General features: G+C 47.6%; 7 protein-coding genes across 7 annotated transcripts; 3 read left to right on the top strand and 4 right to left on the bottom strand.

Moving 5' to 3' along the window:
• Positions 1 to 667: 667 nt before the first annotated feature.
• Positions 668 to 3,822, top strand: TRIVIDRAFT_81227 (uncharacterized protein; the record flags this gene model as incomplete). The annotated part of the gene is made up of 6 exons (XM_014097987.1): positions 668 to 1,035; positions 1,102 to 1,337; positions 1,391 to 1,597; positions 1,651 to 2,341; positions 2,395 to 2,739; positions 2,811 to 3,822. 6 exons carry the CDS (start codon positions 773 to 775, stop codon positions 3,412 to 3,414), a joined length of 2,346 nt encoding a protein of 781 aa, XP_013953462.1.
• Positions 3,823 to 4,138: 316 nt separating this feature from the next.
• On the top strand, positions 4,139 to 5,530 carry TRIVIDRAFT_157019 (uncharacterized protein; the record flags this gene model as incomplete). The annotated part of the gene is made up of 1 exon (XM_014097986.1): positions 4,139 to 5,530. The coding sequence occupies one exon, from the start codon at positions 4,139 to 4,141 to the stop codon at positions 5,528 to 5,530; it is 1,392 nt and encodes a 463-aa protein (XP_013953461.1).
• Positions 5,531 to 6,504: 974 nt separating this feature from the next.
• Positions 6,505 to 7,907, top strand: TRIVIDRAFT_156961 (uncharacterized protein; the record flags this gene model as incomplete). Its single annotated transcript, XM_014097985.1, has 3 exons — positions 6,505 to 6,705; positions 6,764 to 6,988; positions 7,056 to 7,907. 3 exons carry the CDS (start codon positions 6,505 to 6,507, stop codon positions 7,905 to 7,907), a joined length of 1,278 nt encoding a protein of 425 aa, XP_013953460.1.
• A 44-nt stretch (positions 7,908 to 7,951) lies between these two features.
• TRIVIDRAFT_216595 (uncharacterized protein) lies at positions 7,952 to 8,952 on the bottom strand (the record flags this gene model as incomplete). The annotated part of the gene is made up of 1 exon (XM_014097984.1): positions 7,952 to 8,952. One exon carries the CDS (start codon positions 8,861 to 8,863, stop codon positions 8,321 to 8,323), a length of 543 nt encoding a protein of 180 aa, XP_013953459.1.
• Positions 8,953 to 13,650: 4,698 nt separating this feature from the next.
• On the bottom strand, positions 13,651 to 14,077 carry TRIVIDRAFT_58944 (uncharacterized protein; the record flags this gene model as incomplete). Its single annotated transcript, XM_014097983.1, has 2 exons — positions 13,651 to 13,883; positions 13,975 to 14,077. The coding sequence occupies 2 exons, from the start codon at positions 14,075 to 14,077 to the stop codon at positions 13,651 to 13,653; spliced, it is 336 nt and encodes a 111-aa protein (XP_013953458.1).
• A 3,449-nt stretch (positions 14,078 to 17,526) lies between these two features.
• On the bottom strand, positions 17,527 to 18,219 carry TRIVIDRAFT_58943 (uncharacterized protein; the record flags this gene model as incomplete). Its single annotated transcript, XM_014097982.1, has 1 exon — positions 17,527 to 18,219. One exon carries the CDS (start codon positions 18,217 to 18,219, stop codon positions 17,527 to 17,529), a length of 693 nt encoding a protein of 230 aa, XP_013953457.1.
• Positions 18,220 to 21,011: 2,792 nt separating this feature from the next.
• On the bottom strand, positions 21,012 to 22,268 carry TRIVIDRAFT_128433 (uncharacterized protein; the record flags this gene model as incomplete). The annotated part of the gene is made up of 3 exons (XM_014097981.1): positions 21,012 to 21,397; positions 21,506 to 21,674; positions 21,753 to 22,268. Coding segments are annotated over 3 exons (1,071 nt in total), but the record flags the coding sequence as incomplete, so codon positions are not given.
• Between the last annotated feature and the right edge of the window lie 380 nt (positions 22,269 to 22,648).

Genomic DNA, 22,648 nt, shown 5'->3' with positions numbered 1-22,648 from the left:
CAGGCAAGACATGATCGACGACGTGGTCGAATGGCCGTTCAACACGCTTCATGATCATGCGAGGAGGGTGTGTTTGCGTAGCATCAACCGCGGCACCGACGTCACAGTGAAGTAATTCTGAGGGGCACTCGAGAGCTCAGCTGGCATCGAACGCAGCTGAAAGACATGGGTTTTGCATGCTGCATGGGGTGATAGCCAAGCTGAAGTCGCGAGCCGTGTTTGCTAGGGGTCGTACATATCAAGGTACCAGTACCGCTAGGCTGAATATCGCGCGGCACAACTAGGGCAATATCTAGATAAAATCCGAAGGGCGGTGGGGCTTGCCCTTCCTCTCAAGGTACTAGTACGACTAGCGCACGGGAGCTTAGCGGCTTAGTGCGACGATCGGAGTATTTCGAGATGTACGAGCAGGCCATGGAGGCATCCCCGCAATCAGATGGACGGCATCGGATGTGTTTGGGCGGCTGCCGTCGCGGAACATGTTCCGTCCAATCGGAGGCCCGCTATGGCGCACTCCCATGATGCCACGGCTGTCGCAGGATGAGCAGCAGAGGCGGCCATCAAGAAGTGAGGGCGAACAAACGAGAATCACCTTGGAAAGGAGGCAGTTGTGAAAGGTATAAAGTGCGGGACTGCCTCGCCCATCCCATCAGCCAGAGCTTCATTTCGTCACAGCGACTATACAAGGTGCTTACATACCTAGACTCTTCATTTCTCGCAGACAAGCAAATATACGCCGTGCTTGAGCTTTGAACTTCATCCCCCTTACACCATGACTGACTCGGACGTTCTCCTGCGTCTCAAGACTTCCTGTGCTACAACCTACGACCACTATGATCAAGTGGTTGCTGTCTCCCAAAAAATCATCAATGACGCTTTCGTAGGTTTGTACGATGAAAATCCAGAGTTCGCAAAAATCAGCTTTTCCGACAGGCGGGTTGGTAGCATCGAGGGGGATTTGCTTTCGCCTCACCTTCTTCTCGGCGGTCGCGAAGGCGGCGGTATCAACTTGGCCACTGTCCTCTATGTGATGCGGTACGTACTATGCTCTCTACCACCCGAGTATTTGGACCGCGTAAGTTGACTGACATGCGGAAATAGCTTCAAAAGTGGCAAGTTGATTATTTACGGGGCAACGGAGGAGGACGACTTTGAGGATGACCTGGATGGCTGGAAGCTTGCTGTCAAGGTTGATCTCGACAAACAGTTTGTTAAAGTCGATCCGACTGCCGATCCTGCAGAACAGGAAAGACAGCAAAAAATCTGGGACTTTATACACAACAAGTTTTCCATCCCAGGTGATTACAGCATTTCCCGACTGTATGCCAAGCTATCTGGTGAGTTCAAATAGCATCAAATGACAACTGCGAGTGTGCTGACTGAAGCATAGATGTCACATGGAAGGATTATGACTACGACGCCTCACAATTTGGCCACAACTCGGATGGCACACCGCGGTCTTGGGCTCAGCTCATCAAACAGTACCCAGACCTCGAGATTGGCCTGCCGCTCTTCTTGGGTAAATGGGCACAGCAACAGGAGGATGAGAGCATGACCATGGCTGGGATCAAGCTGATGGGCGAGCCGCCTGAAGAGAGTGAGCGCAGCCGAGAAAGTTGTTGTCCCATCTTTAGCTGACCTTGATGCTAGATGACCCCAAGGAGTCTACGTTCGAGCCAACTGCCATGATTCACCAAGTCTTTGGCTATCAAAATCCCGCCAAGGGTGTTCCCGAACCAGTCGTATCATACGACGTGCCAGGAAACCTGAATTCGCTTCTATATTGCGAAATGGTCGAAGATAATCCCCTTCCCCAAGACTCCAAGCTTGCTTCTAGGGGTATCTTTACCACTCAGCCCTCGAGCACCACTCCACGCATTGATGGCAGTTTTGTCCTTAGCCATCAGCTCTTCCTGGAGAAATTCTTGCTCCCTATGCTGAACGCTTTCAACATGGCCACTATTATTTACCCTGATTCATCGAGATTTTCCTATTCTGGCACTTCAAGCACGGTTTCATGGAATTACGCCATCGGCCTTGATAAGAATCACCCGAATCCAGGTGATTCATTCTATTCCTTCAAACCTATTTACAACCCAGGATCACCACAAGATGTTACTGCCTACAAGTTCACTTGGGAACATTCCGACACCCTTACTCCCAAGGGTTACAACCCCAACAGTAAAGTTTGGGGAGGTTTTACAGCCATTGGTTCGTCTGAAGTTGACTTCAAGTGGGAACCTGGCACGAACAGCTTTAGAGTTACAGGTTTGTCTGAGTACAAATACGACGGAGAATGGGCAGATAATGAGGGCATGAGGTATCCCTTCGGGTGGCTCAGGTACGTCTTCATCTTGTTGGTCCGGGGATGGGCCATAGCGCTAACTCCCGTAGGGACACATATCAATTCACTTGGGGCATGAAGATCGACATTAGCAGCGTCGAGGGGGGTGTTCTCAAGATGAGCCTTGACGCAGGCCCCAGGGAGGACTGTAATGGCAACCTAGCTATGACGCGGCATCAACAACAGCAGACCTCCACACCCCCAGGACAGACGGAAGACATCAAAAATAGGATTACTAGTGTTATATCGAGTCAAGTCCGAACACTCAAGGCAAATCTCGCGGAGGCGTTCCAGACAACCGGCCAGCTCACTTACCCCGGTTACGGGACCTTTGACTTCTCCGCCCCAACGATTGGCAATACTGGGGAGGTTTTGGCAACTATTGCCTTCAAGAAGTGAGATTATTACCCCAGCACGATGTACGCCAGACGAGTGCAAAGCTACTTGCTAACACGCCTTGATTTAGTGTTACCGGCAAGATCGAGGTTCCTCCGCCTCAATCACTCACCTTGCGTCCCCCCGAGAGTGTCCCCTTCCTAGCTGTTCCCTTCAGCGCCCCTTGCGTGGCTCCCATCGCTAAATTATCTTGGTCCTTCACCAAACCAGTCAAGGGGTCATCAGAGAGCGTTGAAATTCTCATCAACGGCAAGAATAACACTGACAAGGCTATCTCTCTTGTTAGTATTGCCTTCACCCTCAGTTCTCAGCCGAGTGGCCAAGGTCTCGTCACCAGTACGGAGTTCAAGGCCGATAAATGGACCATTGGCGAACCGGATGAGACCAAGCACGACATCTTCCAGATCGTGGTGGACACGGATGGTACACCAGCCTTTACCGATGTCGCTGCGGATGTTGGCGAGGATAAACCTCCTGGTATAACTCCCATCACCTTCTCTGGTACCGGTGATGTGTCGATTGAGCCTGGTAATACTCTTACACTAGCACTCTGGACGGGGACGGGCTTTCCAAATACGTATCCCGTGTCAATTGTCGAGGGATGGCCAAAGAAGAAAGAAAGGGCCTGCCACAGTCTGCGAAAGGCAGTCAATGTTATCTTGTCGCCACCATAGATGTAGTTTGCGAATGACGCCTGCAGGCATGGGTTTGAGGCGACAAGAGCGTGCGGTTACAACGTGCCTGGACTTGGGCTGGTCGCAATTTTGAAACTGGGGGCTCGACGGCGGAGATGAGCTACAGGGACAATCCTTACTCCAATTCCACCATATTGTTCTCAACTCACTGGCGCAGGCTATGTTGCAAATGGAGTGCCGAGTAAGATAATATACTTAGCTATGCAAAACTTGTAGCAGATGAATCGACCCATCGGTTTTGAGCACTTCGAAGACATTACATATATTTTCGCGCGTGCTCTGTTCCGGCGTAGATGAGTGTGTATACATAGTTTACCAACATCTCCGGCGAAGACACATTTTTAACCTCTGGCACATACCCAGCAGAGATGTTTGCTGCTGGCCTGGTCTTTGCCTACGGTATGGTCGGTGCAAAGGTGACAACCTGTAACTCGTCGTATGTTGATAAAACCGAGTCCTTCAAGCAGAGGCGGATCATCCTATTTGATATTGACGATGCAAATGGTAGGGATACAATCTACATTAGTTTAGAAGGGATAACACTTTACTTTGACTTCTCTGGCAATGGCTGGGCCGTTCCGGGACAAAGAATCCCACGAATATAGTGGATCTCAGTGACAGGCTTCGTATTTCATTAGCTCCCGACATAGTTTCAGCTTAGCCCCGACACAGTCCTGACATAAGTCCTCCAGCTCTCTACAAAATGTCCCAATGGCGAGTCACAGCCGAGCATCCACTGCGGGAAGTTGAAGGGCTTGACCATGAACGGTGTGCCGCTCTGCACAATCTCATCATTGAGCGAGGATGGACTGCAAGCGGTCGCAGCCTGACGGATCTTGATCGCCGGTCGTGGTGGGAGTGCTATGGCGGGGATGCTAAACTGCTACCACACGCTGCGAAATTGAGCCCTTCTATAATCGCGTTTCTCAAAGCGGCGTGGCATGGCTACGTGATTACGGCACAACCACAACATGCATTCTTCAGATACCTTGCCGGACTTTGCTCACCGGATGATCTTTGGAAGAACGCTCACTACGGCGACGACGAAGATGACTCGAACAAGCGGCGCTACGTGACGCTCTACATGGCCAATTGGGCGCTGGGCACCAGTCATCCACTGGGCCTCGTTTTTGATCAACAGACGTCCACGGCCATGCAGCACATATCTATCCATGACACGAGCGTCACAATGAATGGCCGACAGATTTGGCTACCCCTCGAGCTCATCCTTGAAGCCTTCCTTAATATGATAGACCAGGGCAAAACACTTGCGGTGGACTCGTCCTACTGTGGGGAGCAAGAGAGAATCGAGCCCTGGATTATGCCCTCGTATACGATCTGTGACTTGGACGAGACTCTCGAAGCCTTCAACCGACTGACATGTGCGGTTGAAGCTCGTATGCCTGGAGATCCCAGTAATAAAACGCGCCGCCTTGGAGATGCGATCGAGTCGAGCGCACTCCCCCCAAATAGCTTCGCTGGTCGGTTCTTGGCGCGGGCTCGTGAAATTCGATTTAGCCAGGTCGCACCGGGCCTTCGTATAGCCCGCCAGCAGCCATTCTATTCGGTCAATGTCGAAGAAGGACAAATACGGCCTATACTGCTGTTCGAGAGCAGTCAGGAGGCCCACCAAGATACAGAACGGGCGCCATGGGGGGAGGATCTCGTCATATCACCATTCCCGCAGCCCTTTCGGCATATATCAAATTACCCGGCTGGTGTTTATCTAACGGAGACGGATCCGCACGGCGCACATCCATTTGAGGACGGCTGCAAGCTCATCTTGCCTTGCACTATCGGAGAATATGGTTGGGCTCGGACAAGCGATGGCGCACTCTTTGGAGAGAATGCGCACGCCAAGGGACCAACCGCTAGTCCAGTGGCGCTCAGCACACAATTGTACCAACAAGGATTCAACCATTTTATCCAGACGCACGATGTGCAATTGAAGCACGTGTTGGGGCACTGGGCAGACATGGTGGAGAAAGGAAAGTGGGAAGTCGACGTTGACGGCGTAGCTGGTGGGATAGAGAAATGGAGGGAGGCTGACACAGAAGATCATTGGCGAGACTATCAATTACCGATGTCTTGGTAAATGCATGCAGCTAACGCGGTAATTATCCATCGAAGTTGCTATTCGTTCCGATAGTTTACCCAATGGCATCACCCTCGAGCCTATATTGAAGCTGTTTGCACTGCTACAGTTGCCAATGGACACAACTGCAAGTGTAGGTTATGAAGCGAGAAATAGGTACTTGACTTTCCATCCAATTGCATACAGCCATAATTAGGCTGTGGAGAGTTCGTGGTCCAGTCAAGGTCTTACTCTAGCGACTCATGTAACCCTGATCAAAAGAGATCACGTTTAATAGAAGTTACCGGCCAAAGTGTATGAGCATGCCGGTTAATAGAAGAAAATAAAAATAAAAATAGACTTGGAATTAAAACACCAGATTTAGACTCTTTTTTGGGGCCTAGTTGTGCATTTGTTATATACGCTAATATCGCAAACTTCCATTGCTTTTCCTATTGGGTCGTGATCTCTTCAATAGAGCCCAACTGCCATTAATACGATACTCTTGTGACCCAAGTATTTTTTTTTTTATGGTATTCATTTTTCTTCACTTCAGGGCTTCACATCAACTCCCCATTGATGGATGTAAACTATCCAACTGCTATTAATACTCTACCCTGGATTTGGTTATCTGTCCAATCTTACTCAGCGCTAAATAAACTGGATATGAGATAATGCACACAATTTGATAGTCTTACTGGCAAAATACGTCTTTCTTCAGTTAGATACATGGGTACTTGTTGAGGAGCAAACCACATATATAATGACTAAATTGCTCTCTTTCTTGGTCAGACTATATGATGGATACTTTCTTGCCGATTCCTTGCTACAGCTAACTGATCATGTCAACCTTGCCCCTACTAGCCACTGACCTGGTTTACCAGGTGGATGTATTGGAGAGCATTCGCCAGGGCCATCCAGTACGAACCACGGAGCTTGCTACCACCCCCGAACAGAAGAAAGCAGACAATGAATATGTCCAGACTGGGCCACCGATGCTTACATTTCAAGGTATTGCTATACCCGCAACAACGTATCACACCTACATACATCCCACCTTGATCGCGCACTTCGACCAAATACAGTCAGCGCTGGGGAAAGTCACGACCAACATCATTGAGAGGTGGTTCTCTGACGAGAGGGCGAATTTTCCATCGAGGATGCCCATAGATGAACACGAGGAAGATGTACTCAGGGTATGGGATCCAGAATATTTCGGTCGCTCTTATCCTCTAGTCTAAACAGATGCATCAGTGGATCGCCTCGTCTGGCATTGTGCCCAGATATGCTGGGAGACAAGGTTGTTCGCGCCCAGACTTTTTATTCACGGCCACTTCTGAAAATCCATGTCAGCCCATTATTTGTGAGATCAATGCCCGCTTCCCATATAACTCTTGGTTCTATGTCGAGGCCGTGACAGAGCCATTTGAGAGAGCTGGCCTCCAGAAGGGTGGGTTGAAGACAGGCCACGATTCCATGGTAAGTATCCAGAGGATTCCGAAAATAGTACTTTGACATTATGTTATATTGATATTTCTATATGTAGGCCTTTGGCGATGCCGTCGTGAACCTTTTTGATTCATCGCGTCCTGGCCACATCTTGCTGGGCAAACAGTGGATAGGATTTGACGTTCATTTACTCCCGGACATCTTCAAACAGAGGACCGGGCAGGAGATGCGGATAATCTCACCATCCGATCTAAGGCTTACGGAAGATTCCAGCTCACCAACAGGGTATCACCTTTCGTGCACCATCAAGGATAGCGAGGAATTAGAGCGAGTGTGGCAGATCAGCATGGATATGGTACAGGCCGAGATCCGAGAGTTTACCCCTGAAATACTGCGCGAGATTGCTCGAATTTGCATCAACGATCTACGATCCATCTTCTTGCTTCATGACAAGCGCTTCCTGGGGATTGTGCTTGAGGAACTCGATACCTTGTTGGAGGCAGGAGTAATTGATTCCACGGAAGCTCAGTTGTTAAAAGAAAGCATTGCGCCTACATATGTCCCAGGCTCAGCCGGTTGGCAGGCAGCGATTTCTTCACCAAATGCCAAGGAAGAACTGGTGCTGAAAGATGCTCGTGGGGGAATTGGAAGAGGCCACACCTTTGGACACAATGTCACGCAGGAAGAATGGGACGAGCGTCTGCGAGCGGTTGGCGACGGCAAGCTTGTTGACGGTAAGGGTAATGCTCTTCAAAGGAAAGTTAACCAGGTCTCCTTTGACATTTTAAACCTGGCTGGAGATACCTTCCGGAAGTTGTATCTCATCGGAGCATGGGCAGCCGTCAATAACCAATATCTCGGCATTACCTCAATGAGGCTCGGCAACGATTTAGGATGTGTGCCGCCATTAGACAGCGGGGCCATTCTTTCTGTTACAGCTGCTTCATAGATCAGCTCTTGCAGGACAGAGTATTGTCCGTCAAGCATCAACATCATCTGGTGTTCTTCCGAAACATGGTAGGGGATAATCCTTAGATGTACATGTATAATATAGAATAGATTTCAGTATCAGTAAAGCTGAAGTGGAATCGGAAATGATGAGACAAATTTGGCCGTACTAAGGTATATTATGCCATGATACATTGAAGTTTGATGCATTGCAGCTCCCTATTATAGCGAACGTATCATTTTGTGACTTTTTGACATATTCCGAACCACTTCCCGCCGCACCACATGCCTTCCACAGTCCTACCCGAATATACGAAATTCATTTTCCAGATTTCCTCGTGAAGCACAAGAAGATTTGATAACGCATGAATACCCCGCAACACGTTATTTCAATGCAAAATATTGCCCAAAATATCACACGCTGTAGACGGCTATTGCAGTGGTAAAGGCGCCTGTCAGCTGTGCCTTAATCGCCAGAGCACCGGGTTTCAAAAGGAGGGGCTCAGCTGTTATAACAGCATCAAGAAACTTGGACGTCGCGGCGCTCGATGATTGGAGTTGACTTAAAATCAAAGATTTTCCGCCCTCAATGGAGCTCCAAGACGACTCTTGGGCCCCTAAAGTCACTAATACTGCTAAAAAGGTGGGCACGAGTTGTTGAATGTCTGCAAGTATAGTTGTGCCAGACACGATGCCAAATGAGCCAGTGGACTGGATATCGGAAGTTGTGGTATCCAAAGCAGCAATTGCATTAGTAAAGTCTTTTTGGATTGTGGTTGCTCCTGCTGAGCCGCTCTCTGGGAAAGCAGCGATATCTTGGTTGAGGGTAGTCCAACTTGGGCCAATTTTTTGCGTGATATCATTCTGAACGGTAATGACATCGCGCCGAACGATGGCCGTAGCAGTGGCAGCAGTGGCAGTTAAAGCCAGCCAAAGGATTTTCGTGATTGCTACCATTTTACTGTTTTTTGATGAAGAAAATAAGTTGGAAACTGAGCGTAGCTAGAGGGATGATAGAAGCCTAAACAGAGAATCGGCCGTGAGGTAGATTGGGAGAGGGAGAGAGAGAGAAAGGGGAGAAAGGGGAGGCTTTATATTCATCTATCCTACCTAGGCTGGATACGACCTGTGGCAGTCGTAAAATCGCAATCGCATTTGTCATAGGTAATCACAATCCCGCGTGTCTCAGTTGCAATCCCCAATGTCTCAGTTGCAAGCCTGAGTGTCATTCACAAAGATGCATGTCTCAGGACGACCATATTAAGTGCTTACTAGGCTTTTACAGCAACAGTGCGGTGTGCACTGAATATTATGAAAAAGGTATGTGTCAATACCGTAATGTCGCCAACTAGAAAACCCTGATGTTGCGTTAGCCAAGGGATACAAAACTTTAACATGGCTGAATACATGTAGCTGTCCTATATTATTGAAGCAGGGATGGCGCGTCTTCTATGCAACTTGTGACACATCGGCTCATATGATATCTATTCCGAAGGGACATACCCCCAGATTCTATGTTGTGTTGGCGTAGCTGCCAGGTTGGTTACGGCCGATGCAGTATTACATGTACGTAGGTAGTTAGCAGAGTCGTAAACGAATGGCAGTCTGCTTGCTGTGTCATTGACTGGCTTTCTAAGCGATGTACTCCGTAACGAGTATGGAGAAGTGAACTTACCTATACATAGTATTTAGTTAGCTGGGCTGAATTATGTTAATCCATGGATAATCTCATGCTGGACTTCACGATGCTAGTTTTTCATCCGAAATGATGGATATGTCGCGGGATAATATTGACAATACTTGTAACTTCCCCAGTACAGAGTAGAAGGCACGGATGTGTTAAAGACCCAGTCCGCTGAAAATATACGGAAACCTGCTGAAAGGGGAGAATATGTGATGATCCGCTGAATGCAAAATCAGCTTATTCATGGAGCTCAGGGCCAAAGCGCTTGGTTCAACTGAAACTATATCTATGTACGTGTACATGTATTATCGTATCGCATGGCAGTCATGGATCTGAAATCCCAACCAGCAAGCGGTCACTCCCCATCGCATTTTAGCATCCCAGGAGGTTGACTTTATGGTACAACGCACAGCGCTGGCCTCAGTGAGCACTCCGCTAATATTTCCCAAGCCACTATTGTGGCAGCGGGCTAGAGTTGGATCAAAACATTTCTTCTTGCGGCGATTCCCATCATCCACCCGAATTTGTAGAAATACTCTGGTGATATAATTGCATTACAACACTGTGTACAGAATAAATCATATCATATTTAAGATAAATACGTGACCAATTACTTTTACTCAGCATAAAAGCGGAAAATGGGGTGATCTTTCAATGTATCAATACCTTCAATGGCATCTATGCTATAAGTCAAACTAGCGCAATTCCTCGAGCAACATGGTGTATGAGTATACAGCCTCGAGTCATTGAGGCGTGGGAGGGGGTTGTACGCAGCCGTGGTGGATATCCTGGCGGCGTTGATGTGGTATATGAGGTGGTCAACGAGCACATCACGTCACATGTTGATGCGATTGTCAGCCTGAAGCTATCAGAGACAGTGCACTGGCCCATCTCTTTGCAGCAGATTAAGAGAGAGCAGAGCTTTGTTGGTTCCTTGACAGTCTAGACAGATATAATTATACACGAGAACAATCGATGAGCACACAGCAAGCACTTAAAGGATCCGTTCAAAGAGAAGTGATGAATTAAGAATCCACAAAGTCTACTTCAACGGCTACATACAAGCAATTGTAGTCAGGTCTTGGTTTCGACAAGCTCTTTAGGGCTACCTACCTATCCAGAATACCGCGAAAAGGTGCCTGACTGTCGTTCTGGGCCACTGTCAGAACTTTCGAACAGTGGCGCCTCCGCTCGATCACTCGACCAAGCATCACCGGCCTATCTACTGGTGCAAGGGCAGATTGTGCAAGGCTGTGCAGAAGGAAAATAAGAAAAGAACAGTACGGGGGATTAGTGGGCTCTTTTAGCGGTTTTCTTCGCTATAACATTGACTGAGAACTATGGGCATGAAAAGAAGGGACTTACAGTACGTTCAGAGAGCGGCAAAGTCGCGGACAAACGCCTGTTCGACGGCGCAGGCCGCCTGCTCGCGCCGAATGGCGAGAGGCCACACCTCGAGGGCGGTGTCGGTGGGATCGGCAAAGTAATACAGTAGTGGTAAATGGGGCTGCCTTTAATGGTAAGGTGACGTGGACACGAAACCATTGGGAAATGCCCTACGGAGTATAATAGTTCCAAATCAAATCGTTGAAAAATGCACGATCGAGCTGCAGCTCGTTGTGTCGCGTTGCAGGCGGCCAAACGTCGGCCGGAAGCTGACCTTCTTGCTTGCTGGTACATGTACCTATAGATGATGGCTTTAGTTCCATGGAAGCCTAACTAACGTGTGAACGTTCGTGTCGAACAGAATACTTACATGGGGGTGGTGGTGGTGGTGGTGGGAGAAGCGCAAAAGAGAAGAAAATGAGAGTGACTACATGTATTCAGCACCCCAAGTTGGCTATTCAGCATCCTATTCTTACATTTAAAACAGCTTGGGTAGTAATGATAGTAGATATTAGAGGAATATATGGATAGTAGTAGATGGTAGCAGATGGTAGCGATAGTAGCAGAAACTAGCGGCAGTAGCAGAAACTAGCGGTAGTAGCAGATACTAGCGATAGTAGCAGATACTTCAGAAACTATGTAATATTTGTTTAAGTAACGGTGATAAGAGATCTTCTTTATACGTTGTTACTCCATTTGAAACTCCTCTTAGTCGCTGGGGATATACATGTATGTACCTTACGGGGGGATTATAGGGCGCTATAGTGGGTTGACTCCCTAAAACCATTCGTCACTTGCTGATTCTCAGCCCAGAAGAAACGGTTTACAGTACATGTACATAACCCGTTTAGGAAATTGAATTGAACCATTTGAAAAAAAAGGAATCATTTGAGAACATGTAAGTAGTCCATCCTTGGACAAGTAGATTAACTCTTTCCAAACTCTTTTCATGTCGCCGTCCTTGCCAATATTGCCGTGTTCTCATAGGCAGTAAAGGTAGGTGCTCTTCAATCCAGCACATGGCTGTCCAAGAAGCAGCTTCCATGACTTGACCCCCTTTGCTACTATTAAGATACTACCAACCCACGTACCTACCAGGACAGAGGAACCACTTTGCGGCGCAAGGTAAGATCTGTTGTACAGAGCTCTCAGTCAAGAGATTGACAGCTTCCTCTCTCTCTCGTGCTGCTGGGAAGCTCTGCAGCTACGCACTCTTAGGCACAATGGCACAAGTGACTACAGTGTCTTGACCTTACGATTCAGGTATCGAGCTTGTCGACACCTTACTCCTTGTTCGCAAACATCATGAGGTTCGATGCACTGCTTGCCACATATCGTGTGTCGTTGGCGTATGCCATATACCCTCAGCTCTCCAAGGCACAAATGGAATAACTCTTGCGCGCCTGATCTACTTGGTCTGATGCCCATGGAATATCCTGTTCGAGATATACAGCTATCGCAAGCTCCTGACAGCGCACAAGATTTTGGATCATAGATCGGTGGCTCCTTCCAGTGGCCATCGCCTCAATTACACAGAAATGGCTCGCTTGCCGATCCGCAAGGGCTGATATGATTATGCAAGAAGCGGCAAAATGCTCTCACGTTATTGCCGAGATGGGTCTCGAAACCGGATGTTGTTACTCGGAGTCGACGTCGACGGGCAAGAAAGCGTGAACTTATTGCAGTTTACAGGTCATATCATGACGGAGGCTCTGGTCTGACCGGCACAAAGACTGAGATTTCTGGCCACTGAGGTAGCTTGCCAGAGACCAGGCTGCACAAGGGCACGGATGTGGCCAATGCCATCCAGACCAGCCATCGAAACCAGGCCTGAATGCAAACCAAGTTTTGAGGGAGCATTTGCACTGTATTAACTACAGTACTAGTATTATTTCGTTCTCTCAATGAATATTGTCAGTTAAACGGCGGGCCGCGGAAGCTCATTAATTTGAGTTGCTTTAACAAACTTGAAAAAGCGGGCTGTAATGCAGTATATTATGGAAATTCCGGTTGAGTAATGCAAATGATTGAATCTTTACTCTACGTCTTAAGTAAGGGTTGGGATTTCATGCTCTAGTATAGCGAACTCTCCCTACCACGAATTGTGCAAGTGTTAAGTGGTAAGCTCAACCAAGTCAACGCAGCATAGGCCATCCGCAACTTTGCCACATTTACAACCTGCGATCCAGATACATCCAGCCTGCTGTACGGCAGTATACACGACCTCCGGTCTCCAGAACGATCTCACAGCAACAGTAACTCACTAGGTGGCGCCGCTACTGACATCTTAGGGTCTACTGCTAGGCCGGTTATACTTCTTTCGCCCCCCTACCACAGCTCCGATCTTATCATATCAGGCTAGGCGGTTCTTATTAAGCTTATGGAGGTACGTTAATTGTGTGGGTATTAGCCGATCATCCTGGAAGACGAGGGCCCTGTCAATCTTATTCAGGAAGGTGGGGGACAAGAAGAGCTGTTTCAATGTTTCAATATTTCTTTCCGTCAAAACCATAGAGCTTTTCGGAGTACAGGAGAAAGAATGGAATAGATAAACAACTAAAGGACTATGTTACATTCAACTCCTGTCTACTCAATCAATTCAAGTTCTACTTGCAGAAACTCCAGCAGGTGTTTCGTACGTAGCCTAAATACTTGGGTACAAGACGTAAGACCTCTAGCAGAGGTAGGTTCGGTGCACGTTGCAGGCGAGGTTGGCCGATGCGGAGCGGCAGTTACTGTTGAAGGAGCCGTCATCATTTACCAGCCACAGAGGGCCACCGCAGCCCTCCAGCATGTACTTGAACCCGTTGCCAGAGAGCCCGTTAGCGAGGTGGATGTTGCATGGGTTGTCGGGCTGATTGTTGATCCTCGTCCAGCGGCACGGGTCAGTACCATCGACCCACATCACTAATAGTTAGGTCAGAAGCGTTAGTTTTAAAAGCTCTATTGAAGGCATATGGCGATCATAGAACTGCTATAGGAGGTAGGTAGAACATACCGTTGAAACCTGCGGCGGTCCCGATGGCAATGGTGGCCTCAGCACTCGTCGCAGATAAGGCCAAGGCCAGGACAGTTGGGATAAAGTCTCGTCCGAAAAGCATGGTGAAGGGTAGAAGTTTCTGATAAATAGCTAGAGGAGGACTTGTCTGTTGAACTACTCGAGGGACTGAACAAATATTGGGAACTGCTGGTGAATATTCCAAGCTGGACAGGGGGTTCAAACTACCTTTTATATATTCTACTCCGTAGCAATATCCTTTAATTTTTTTTCACCAGCGGTTTAAACAAACTCGGCCTTCACTCAAAACAGAGTGGCGTGGTGTAAGCAAGTACTACCTTTCCCCTGCACTTTCGACGTACTAATATGCAGATCAGCAGAGTTGTTATAGTCTAATTGGCCAATTGTTGAAACACTTACTTAATGTCAGATAAGTGTAGGTAGCGGGGCCGTGTGGGCGCTCTTGAGAAAGCGGAAGGTATTTAACACGGAGGCAACCGGTATCAAAAAGGTAAATCCTTTATGAATTGAATATAGACGAATGCTATAACAACAGATAGAATAATTACTTAGATTCAGTCTTGATCTTCTTATTCTAATCTGATCTATGCCCCGACCGCCCCCCCTCTCCTTTTCTTCTTCTTTTTATTCATTCGCCTTTCCCTTGCATAATTCATGTTTATTCCGTTCGTCTACGGTCTGGTCCTTCGTAACACCTAGATCCCTTATAAGTAGCTGGTTCCGTTACAATACTTGTAGTTGCTACAATTGCGGTCACTGGCTTAACCTTTTGCCCTTTTGGTTCTAGGGTATAACGGTGGGGAACGTAAACGATTACTCTCTAAGGGTAGTACAGGCGTATTGGGTCTAATATGCTGGCTTATCCCGCCCCTTGTTCCCAAAGCCTTGCTGACTTCCATACTTTACCTTCCTTAAACATCATAACAATATTATGTCAGATATTATATAAAAGAAATAGGAGTTGATTCTAATTTTGAATCCCGCATAACCAATTAGGAAGATATTATACTTTAAGATCTAGATTAGTAAACAGCTCTTTGAGGAACTTGAACTCAATTGCTATAACGGTATGATAGCCAGCAACACTTCTATTATATGGCATACATGACATAAGAGTGCGTAATAATCTTTTATTTATTCATCTGCAGTTGTTCACTAAAGATGTAACTAATAGGTAACGCTGAAGTTGTTCGAACACTTCACGGCTCGCGCCACTATTGGAGGAAATATATATCCCGAAGGACTTTATAAGGTAATATTACTCGTAGTAGTGGGGAGTGCTCTGTATGGCAAGGCAAATTGCAAGGCCTAGTTGGAAGAAATGTGTCCGATAAGTCGCCCGGTTAATGTTCCGCCAACGATATGAAAGGATCTGAAGGCTATGCCATGTTTTTACGCACTAGCTCTTGAGTTGACCAAAGCCCACTTAATTTGTATCTGCTCTCTGCGTATTTGAGTTTTTCTTCTGCAGTTTTGGCTACTATAAGTAACGTATGGCGCTCGAAGGCTCGCTGCTTTTGTCTCTAGTAATCTTAGCTCCGGTAGCTCTTTAGAGCCGACGATGTAGATGATTTTGGTTGGCTGCATCTATTTAGGCTGATCGCAGCAAATGACCCAGTGAAGAGTCTTTGACATTTCTCGTGGGATTCATCACAGCCTTGGAGCCAAGAACGAACAATTGACAAAGATCTACGACTACTTGAAGACTATTCAGGAAGATGCAATGTGCAGAATATTTCTCGGTCGCCATTCAAGTTCTCTATTATACTTGGTGAGTAATATTTTCACAGTGATAGTCTTGTATATTATCATCACCTGGGTAAGTCAATTTCTCCATGTAAGTCACAGCCACGGAGTTCAAACTCTCTCCAATCTCGATCAGGCATAATGTTAGATATGTCTTTTTGGCCACACTAGTAACTGGCCCTATATATTTAGCTGGAAGCATTTTGAGAACACCATCAAGTGTTCTATCATTTCCATCTAGGTATGGATACTTCTCTGTTGCAATTTGAAATTATCAAGGCGTACAGTGTAGGTAAGAGCCGAGGCAAAGATATTGGGAAGCGTGTGTATATATTTTCCCTTCAACGCCAGTCCCTTCAGCGTAACAGCCAAACAATTACGGCAAAGAGGCATCATGTGTCAAGACAATCAATTTAGATGAATGCAAATGGAGGAGCAGATGATCCAGACAAAGTTAGAACCGAAGGTGACAAATTGCAGCGATGGCGCTTTATGCATACCGATGGCAATACTTCGTGCGTATTGAAGAGACCCATAAATACCTAGTACCCAAATGATTGGGCTACTAATATACAGAGGTACCCGATTATCGCTATAGTGTTGTGGCCCAACACCGCATAGACGTAACATCCGGTGTGTATTTAGGACAAGGCATGGACTGAAAATGAACCAATCACATCTCCTTTTCCAATAAACAGTTTTGCCTTCTGCAGAGCTCTCTACCTATCACTAACAATGATCTAACTGCTATTTAGGGTATTAATACCAAAGGGAACTAATCTAATGACATTATTAATTGACGAAACACAACATAGGGACTAAGAGTACATGTATGTGGGACCAATAGCATACCGGGCCAGGCGTCCGTGGCTGGGTTACTGGTCCGGAAGGCACTGTTGACTATAGACAAGGAACGTGAGCAGTTGTTGATTGAAATTGTATAACAATACAAAGGAAGGCTAGAATTGTTCTTAAATACCACATAGAGAATTGGATATGTTTCAAAACTACGGAGTACACAGTTGTCTCTATCCACAAACGTTGCATATAGTCTGCAATGAGATAATCTCCACCCCATACGACCATAGGTAGTAGAGAATTCCGGGGCCATCAGTCCTTTTCCTTAAGTTCCACATCCTCTATATCTTCTATATCTTCCATGTCTTCCATGTCTTCCATGTCTTACTCCCCCCCCCCCCCCCCCCCCCCCCCCCTTTATCTTGGGACCACGATTTTCTAGATAAGCATTGCATTCGTAAAAGACAATGAACTAGTGCCCAGACCACAAATACACATGCAGATAGGCCACATAATGACCACATGATCTCTAACTGTAATACAGAACTCCGTATTCACTCACAATATTGGATAAGGTAGTCGACCTCTGCGTAATATAACCTGTTTCGCCAAGATATAGTAGTAAGCACGAGTACTATATAAGCTGCCTAAGATATGGCATTAGCATCGACATCATACTATAAAAGGAAAGGTCCACTGTCGGAGTCTTTCGAGGGAATACAATAAAGGGAATATAGCTGGGCCCCCTGGTTTACATAGCCGACGCTAATACTCGTATACAGCTTTGCAGTTCAATATTTGCAGAAGCCACCAATTATCACAGATTTCCTCATTCATGTACAAACAGGATTTTGTAGCTTTATATGAATACTTGTATTGTAAAATTGCATATCTAGAACCAATGCTCTTCATAACCCGTCCCCTTAAGGAATATGCAATATTCTCCGAGCCAAAATTTGCAAAACTCAAATTGCCCCTAAAACTGAATTATAGGTAATTGATAGTCACCGTGCTGCCAGAAAAGCTTGATGATGTGATGGAACTGTTTGAACGTTCCAGGTCAATGATAACCCAATTGCCCTCACCCGGTGTAATAGTGGCCCCGTTAACAACGGCGGTTGCTCCGGTAAAGGTGACAGATCCAAAGTCCGCAAATGGAACAAAGGGGGGACCGGCGACTGAATATTCATAGTCTTCGACAATCCACTCAGCACTTGTGCCAGGCAAGCTGAAGTTTTCTCCAGTAAAAGTATGGGATACGGTAATACCATCAACCGTTAATGTGGTGACTCCACTATTAGTGCCAGTCTTCGTGGCAGTAACAGTAACAACTGATCCAGCACTTACAGTAACCCCCTCATATATGGTAATAGCACCAGGGAGATACTCATACCAAGGATCCCAGAAGGTTTCGCCCTCAGTGATACACCAGAGGACACCGGTTTGGATGAGATCGCCGTTAGTCCACCCATCAATTCCCACCCATGCAACACCACAATATGAAACACTCGGGTCGCCACCAGCTGGAAGTTTTGGCTGCGGGACTGTAAAGGTGCCGGAAACCTCGGTAACTCCTGTTTGCGAGATAGCGACGCCTGCCCAGTTAGGAGACGTTGCATCGGCAGTCCCTGCAGTATTGTTGGAGCGACGGAAAGATCTCCTTGCACGGAGAGCATCCATAGCCGCTTGCTTACGGGCAGAAAGAGGGGATGCCAAGGCGGTAGTAGCCACCAAAAGCAGGTTTGCGGTTAAAGAGGTAAACTTCATCTTTAATAGCTGCGGACAAAGTTGGTGAACTGAGATAATCAAGGTTATAAGAGGTTATAGAGATTAAGATGAGAGTAGACTATTGAGTATTGTTTAAACGATATTTGCTTGTGTAGGGATCTGAGTTAAACAAGCTCCAAGAGGGATTTTATATATTTACAGCCTCCTCAGTATATCTTACACCGACTTATATCTCCCCGTTTCAATGTTGCTTGCTTCGTATATCGTAGGCAATTCCACCTCAACGAGCTATCAACGTAACGCCAGTGGTGAATCGGAGTAGCGCCATTACAAAGCCAGATAAACAATTCCCTGAAAACGTGCCAGGTAAGACCATACTGAATAGTATACGAAGGATTCATAACCGAATACGAGACTCGTCACTTCTATACCCTTGGATCGTCTTTTGTCTCTATACTACTCCGTATTCTTTCCTTGTCTACGTCGTCAACCCTTGCGCTGACTGCAGCAAAAAGGTCTTGCTGCACCGGATGGCTCGTTATTGATCCAATAGTACTGACAGAATTTCTCTGTTTTTAACTTCTATACCTATTGCAGGCATTATCGCGATACATTACTGACAGGGATTTTTCCTTCATCCTTAGTGGAGATAAGTTATATATATAAACTCGTGTTATAAATCCTTGCTAAAATGGGTATAGCTTGACTTGTACGACTTCCAATCAAAATCTGTATTAGAATCAGCTACCGAGAATGCCGTTGGCGTACGACAACGCACCAGCTCACAGGGCTATCTCGACGGGAAGTTGGCTTCACTATCACGGACTGGATGCCGTGAACTCAGCACCGTACAACCCGGACTTGAAGCTCATAGAGAACGGTTTGGTCCTGATGAAGACCTGGTTGACCCAGAATTTATGAAATTATGCGGCCTTCTCTTGTCCAACTTCACCAAGCTGTGCCAGAAGACCTTGTTTTAGTAGCTTTATGAATGCCTCGCCGGCTGCAACAGGTCATCAACCGCAACGGTGGTTTGTCAGATTGCCAGTCTTCGCGCCAGTACTTCATATTATAATATTTTATTAGTCAATCAAGATATCCAAAATGAATGCAAAAAAGACCAATAACGGGGTTGTGTAGGGGTGAGATCCTTGAGGGATGTATAGTTCCATCCATTAGCTTTGCATCAACCCCTAAAGGCGGAGTCATTTGTGACAAAATAGAGACTCCCACAGTGACTTTCGACTCACACGAGGGCAAGACGTTCGATAACTAGAGCGTATTTCTTGTCTGCGCCCTTATAGATAAGCCAGTAACCGGAAGGGTGATCACTGGCAAATACATGTTGAAGTTTTTTGTTTTTTCTACCTTTGCTCCCTTTTGAGCATCTACATGTGATATCATTATAATCCAATTCGTTACAAATTCAAGCGCATACGACCATAGGTAGTGGAAAATTGGAGGTCCTGTCAAGCTTTTTTCATGAGTCTGACGTCTTCTTTTTTTGCCATTCCAAGTTGGACTCACAAAATTCCATTTTGTAATCAGCTAACTCTTAACACCAACACTTTAGCTAAGCGTTAATATAGCCTAAATAAATGATAGATGTATATGAAGACGTTGGTGGAGGAAGGCCGGTAGAAAATTTCTCAGGCGCCTAAAATTATGAGCGGAGTAGGCGACGTTGCCGGTTTTGTCCTGCTAGTTAAGGGATTAATTGACCTGGCTGTCTAGGCATGCCTCGGGCTGCGCTTCCATAGGCCAGTATTTGGGTTGTGTTGCAAGTAAGCAGTCATCCTTCGAGGACCCCTTCGTGCTTAGCTTTGCTAACATGCCTCCAGGTTCTTCGGGGTCCCGCGTAAGCGACGAAATCGAACCTTACCGACATCGCCTATATTATTTCCAAGATGGACTAATACTACGCCCTCATCGGAAATCTCCAAAACAAAACATCGTTACTGCTGGCAAGGACCTCAAAGTATTCTCACACCAACTGCAAAAGAGGCACGATTACCAAGCTCTACAAAGCTCTTTTCCAACACCAAATAAGCGTGTTTGCTCCTACTATCGTCAGGTTGTCCTGGAGTAGGATCGAATTAACTGCTTACTTTGCCCAAACAAGCTCAATGCCAAGACCTTTTGAAGAAAATCTTATTCCTCAGAGCTTGGATGTTGGCCTCGGACTTGACGTTAGTTTGGCTGAGGCTGGGCTCAATCACGAATCTAGGCTCGGACTTCTCAAACAGTGGTTAGAAGATGCGACAATAAACTCTCGAAATGCAGACCAGATAATACGGTTTACAGCTAATTTTAACCGAGGGCCGCGACAAGGCCGTTGAGAACAACTCTCTATTCGAGCTTACCTCTTCGCATTCCAGAAAAGCCCATCAGATAACCGTCACCGTCATCCTCTCGCACTTCTCCCACCAGCACGGCCTTTCATACGTCTCCGCCTTGGCTAGTCCTATCCGCTGATAGCAGCCCTCCCGGTCCGAACTCTCCACGAGCACCATCATCCGGCACCGTGTCGACTGGGGACACATGGTTATATAATTCGGGCAACAGTATGGGTAGTTCCTGTGCCTGATCGCCCCGGGTTTGTCGCCGAGGACCAAACAGAGCACAGCGGTGCGGCTCCGGTTCCAGTCTCCAGACCCGCCGTCGCTGATAAAGTCGGCGTTGGGAATAGCGGCGCCCTCGTTGTCCAAGAGTTCCGGTGTGGTTGCCTCGCCTGCATCAAGCCACAGCTTGTTGAGGTGTCCGCGGATGACGAGATCGCCGCCAGTAACTGCCCCAAAGGGATTCTTGTCTGAAACGGGCGTGGTCCTGCACGACACAACCTCAGCTCGGGCATAGTCAGTGTTGCCGCCGTCATACTGAAGCTCACCCTTCATGGTGGCCCACGACCACGACGGGGCCCCCGTCTTTGTGGCGTTGGGATTGGAAAGCCAGTTCTCCCACATGAGGTCATGCACGAGGAAGCGGCCCCAGAGCCCGGCGTGGTACTCGGTCTTGAAATGGGCTGCAAAGGCCTGCGCGATGGCCGAGATGGCAGGAAGCCGGTCGTTTTCTTCGGTGAGCTGCCTCGTCGTGTACTTGTTCAGGATGGAGTGCCAGGTTGAATAAGTTCCTCCAAGGCTGTTGAATGCCTCCCCGGCCCGCGGAGTTTCTGGAGCGGCCATCTCGTCGAGCTCCTTGAGAGGCGTAAACGAGTAGCCGCAGAGCGAGGACCAAAAACGCCAGGGGCTATCTTCCCCGCGGCGCCTTTCGTTGGCGTCTCGGGAGGTAGCGTGGAAGTCGGGCTGATAGCCGCTCTGGCATTTCCAGACCATGTGCATGTTGGTGAAGATTAGAAGGCGGGGCGTGAGCAGGGCCTCCTGGAGGGTCCAACCCCGAGTGTTGATGGGCTGCTGGTGCGCGGCGACGCTCGCGAATGACGACGAGCTATCCGCAATGAGGACCGAGCCCATGGTTTCCTTCTTTACACGGAGGGGGTGATAGAATGTTCCAAGGCTGGAGTCGTGGTAATTAGTATGGAGGAATCCCTTGGTAGCGGCCAAGGCACTCGCTGCCGAGATAGTGAACTGCGTCTTCTGGTAGATTCCCATCATCTTGGCCATCTCGGTCTGCTTATCCTCATTGCTGTCCTGGATGATGCAAAACGCATCGATCCAGATGTACCTCAGACCCATGCTCCGCGTGACCTGAAATGCGTCCTTGATTGTCTGGGGCAGCTGGTCGTAAGGGAGTTCCTTTTGGTATTGGCTGTACCGTTCGCGAAGCGTCTTGAGGACCTGGTCTCCTCCCCAGCAGTAACTAAGGGCGCAATAGTGGCCCTTTTGCCCGCCGGTCTCGCATAAACGCGCAGATTCGGGCTCGCCCAGACGAGACACCTCAATAAGTCTTGTGGGCAAATCGGCGGGCAGGTGTGCCGGACACTCATGGTGGCTGATGAGGCACTCGTCCATCCATCCTCGTGCCTCAGCAAAGCTCTCAGGCGACCCAAGATCCTGGAGCAGTGCTTGCGAATGGACGATGGCGGCCGCTGGATCGTCTGGGGAGACTTGAATAAATATGAACTCGCTATAGCCAGGATATATGCCTAAACTTACCCGGGGTGGCGTACATGCTCCATGACAGGTCACCCCCGCTCCACTCAATCCCGCTCCGGCTCCAGATGTACAAAACGTTGTCGACCCAGTTGTAGCGGATTCTCAGCTCTAGCTCTCCGTCAAGCGACGGATACCAAGTCGGGCGCCGCTCGTTCAAGAAGAGCTCCATCCCATCCTCGGAATTGTCCAAGCCGTCCGAATCGCCCTCGTGCTGCTGATACTTGCGGTCGCGAGAAGCAACGGCCTTGCAAAACACGCAACCAAAGACA

Source organism: Trichoderma virens (genome assembly GCF_000170995.1).
Source record: "Trichoderma virens Gv29-8 chromosome Unknown TRIVIscaffold_84, whole genome shotgun sequence".
Classification (NCBI taxonomy): Eukaryota; Fungi; Ascomycota; class Sordariomycetes; order Hypocreales; family Hypocreaceae; genus Trichoderma; species Trichoderma virens.
The sequence above is the reverse complement of the archived record's forward strand: the minus strand, read 5'-3'. Positions and strand labels throughout refer to the sequence as shown.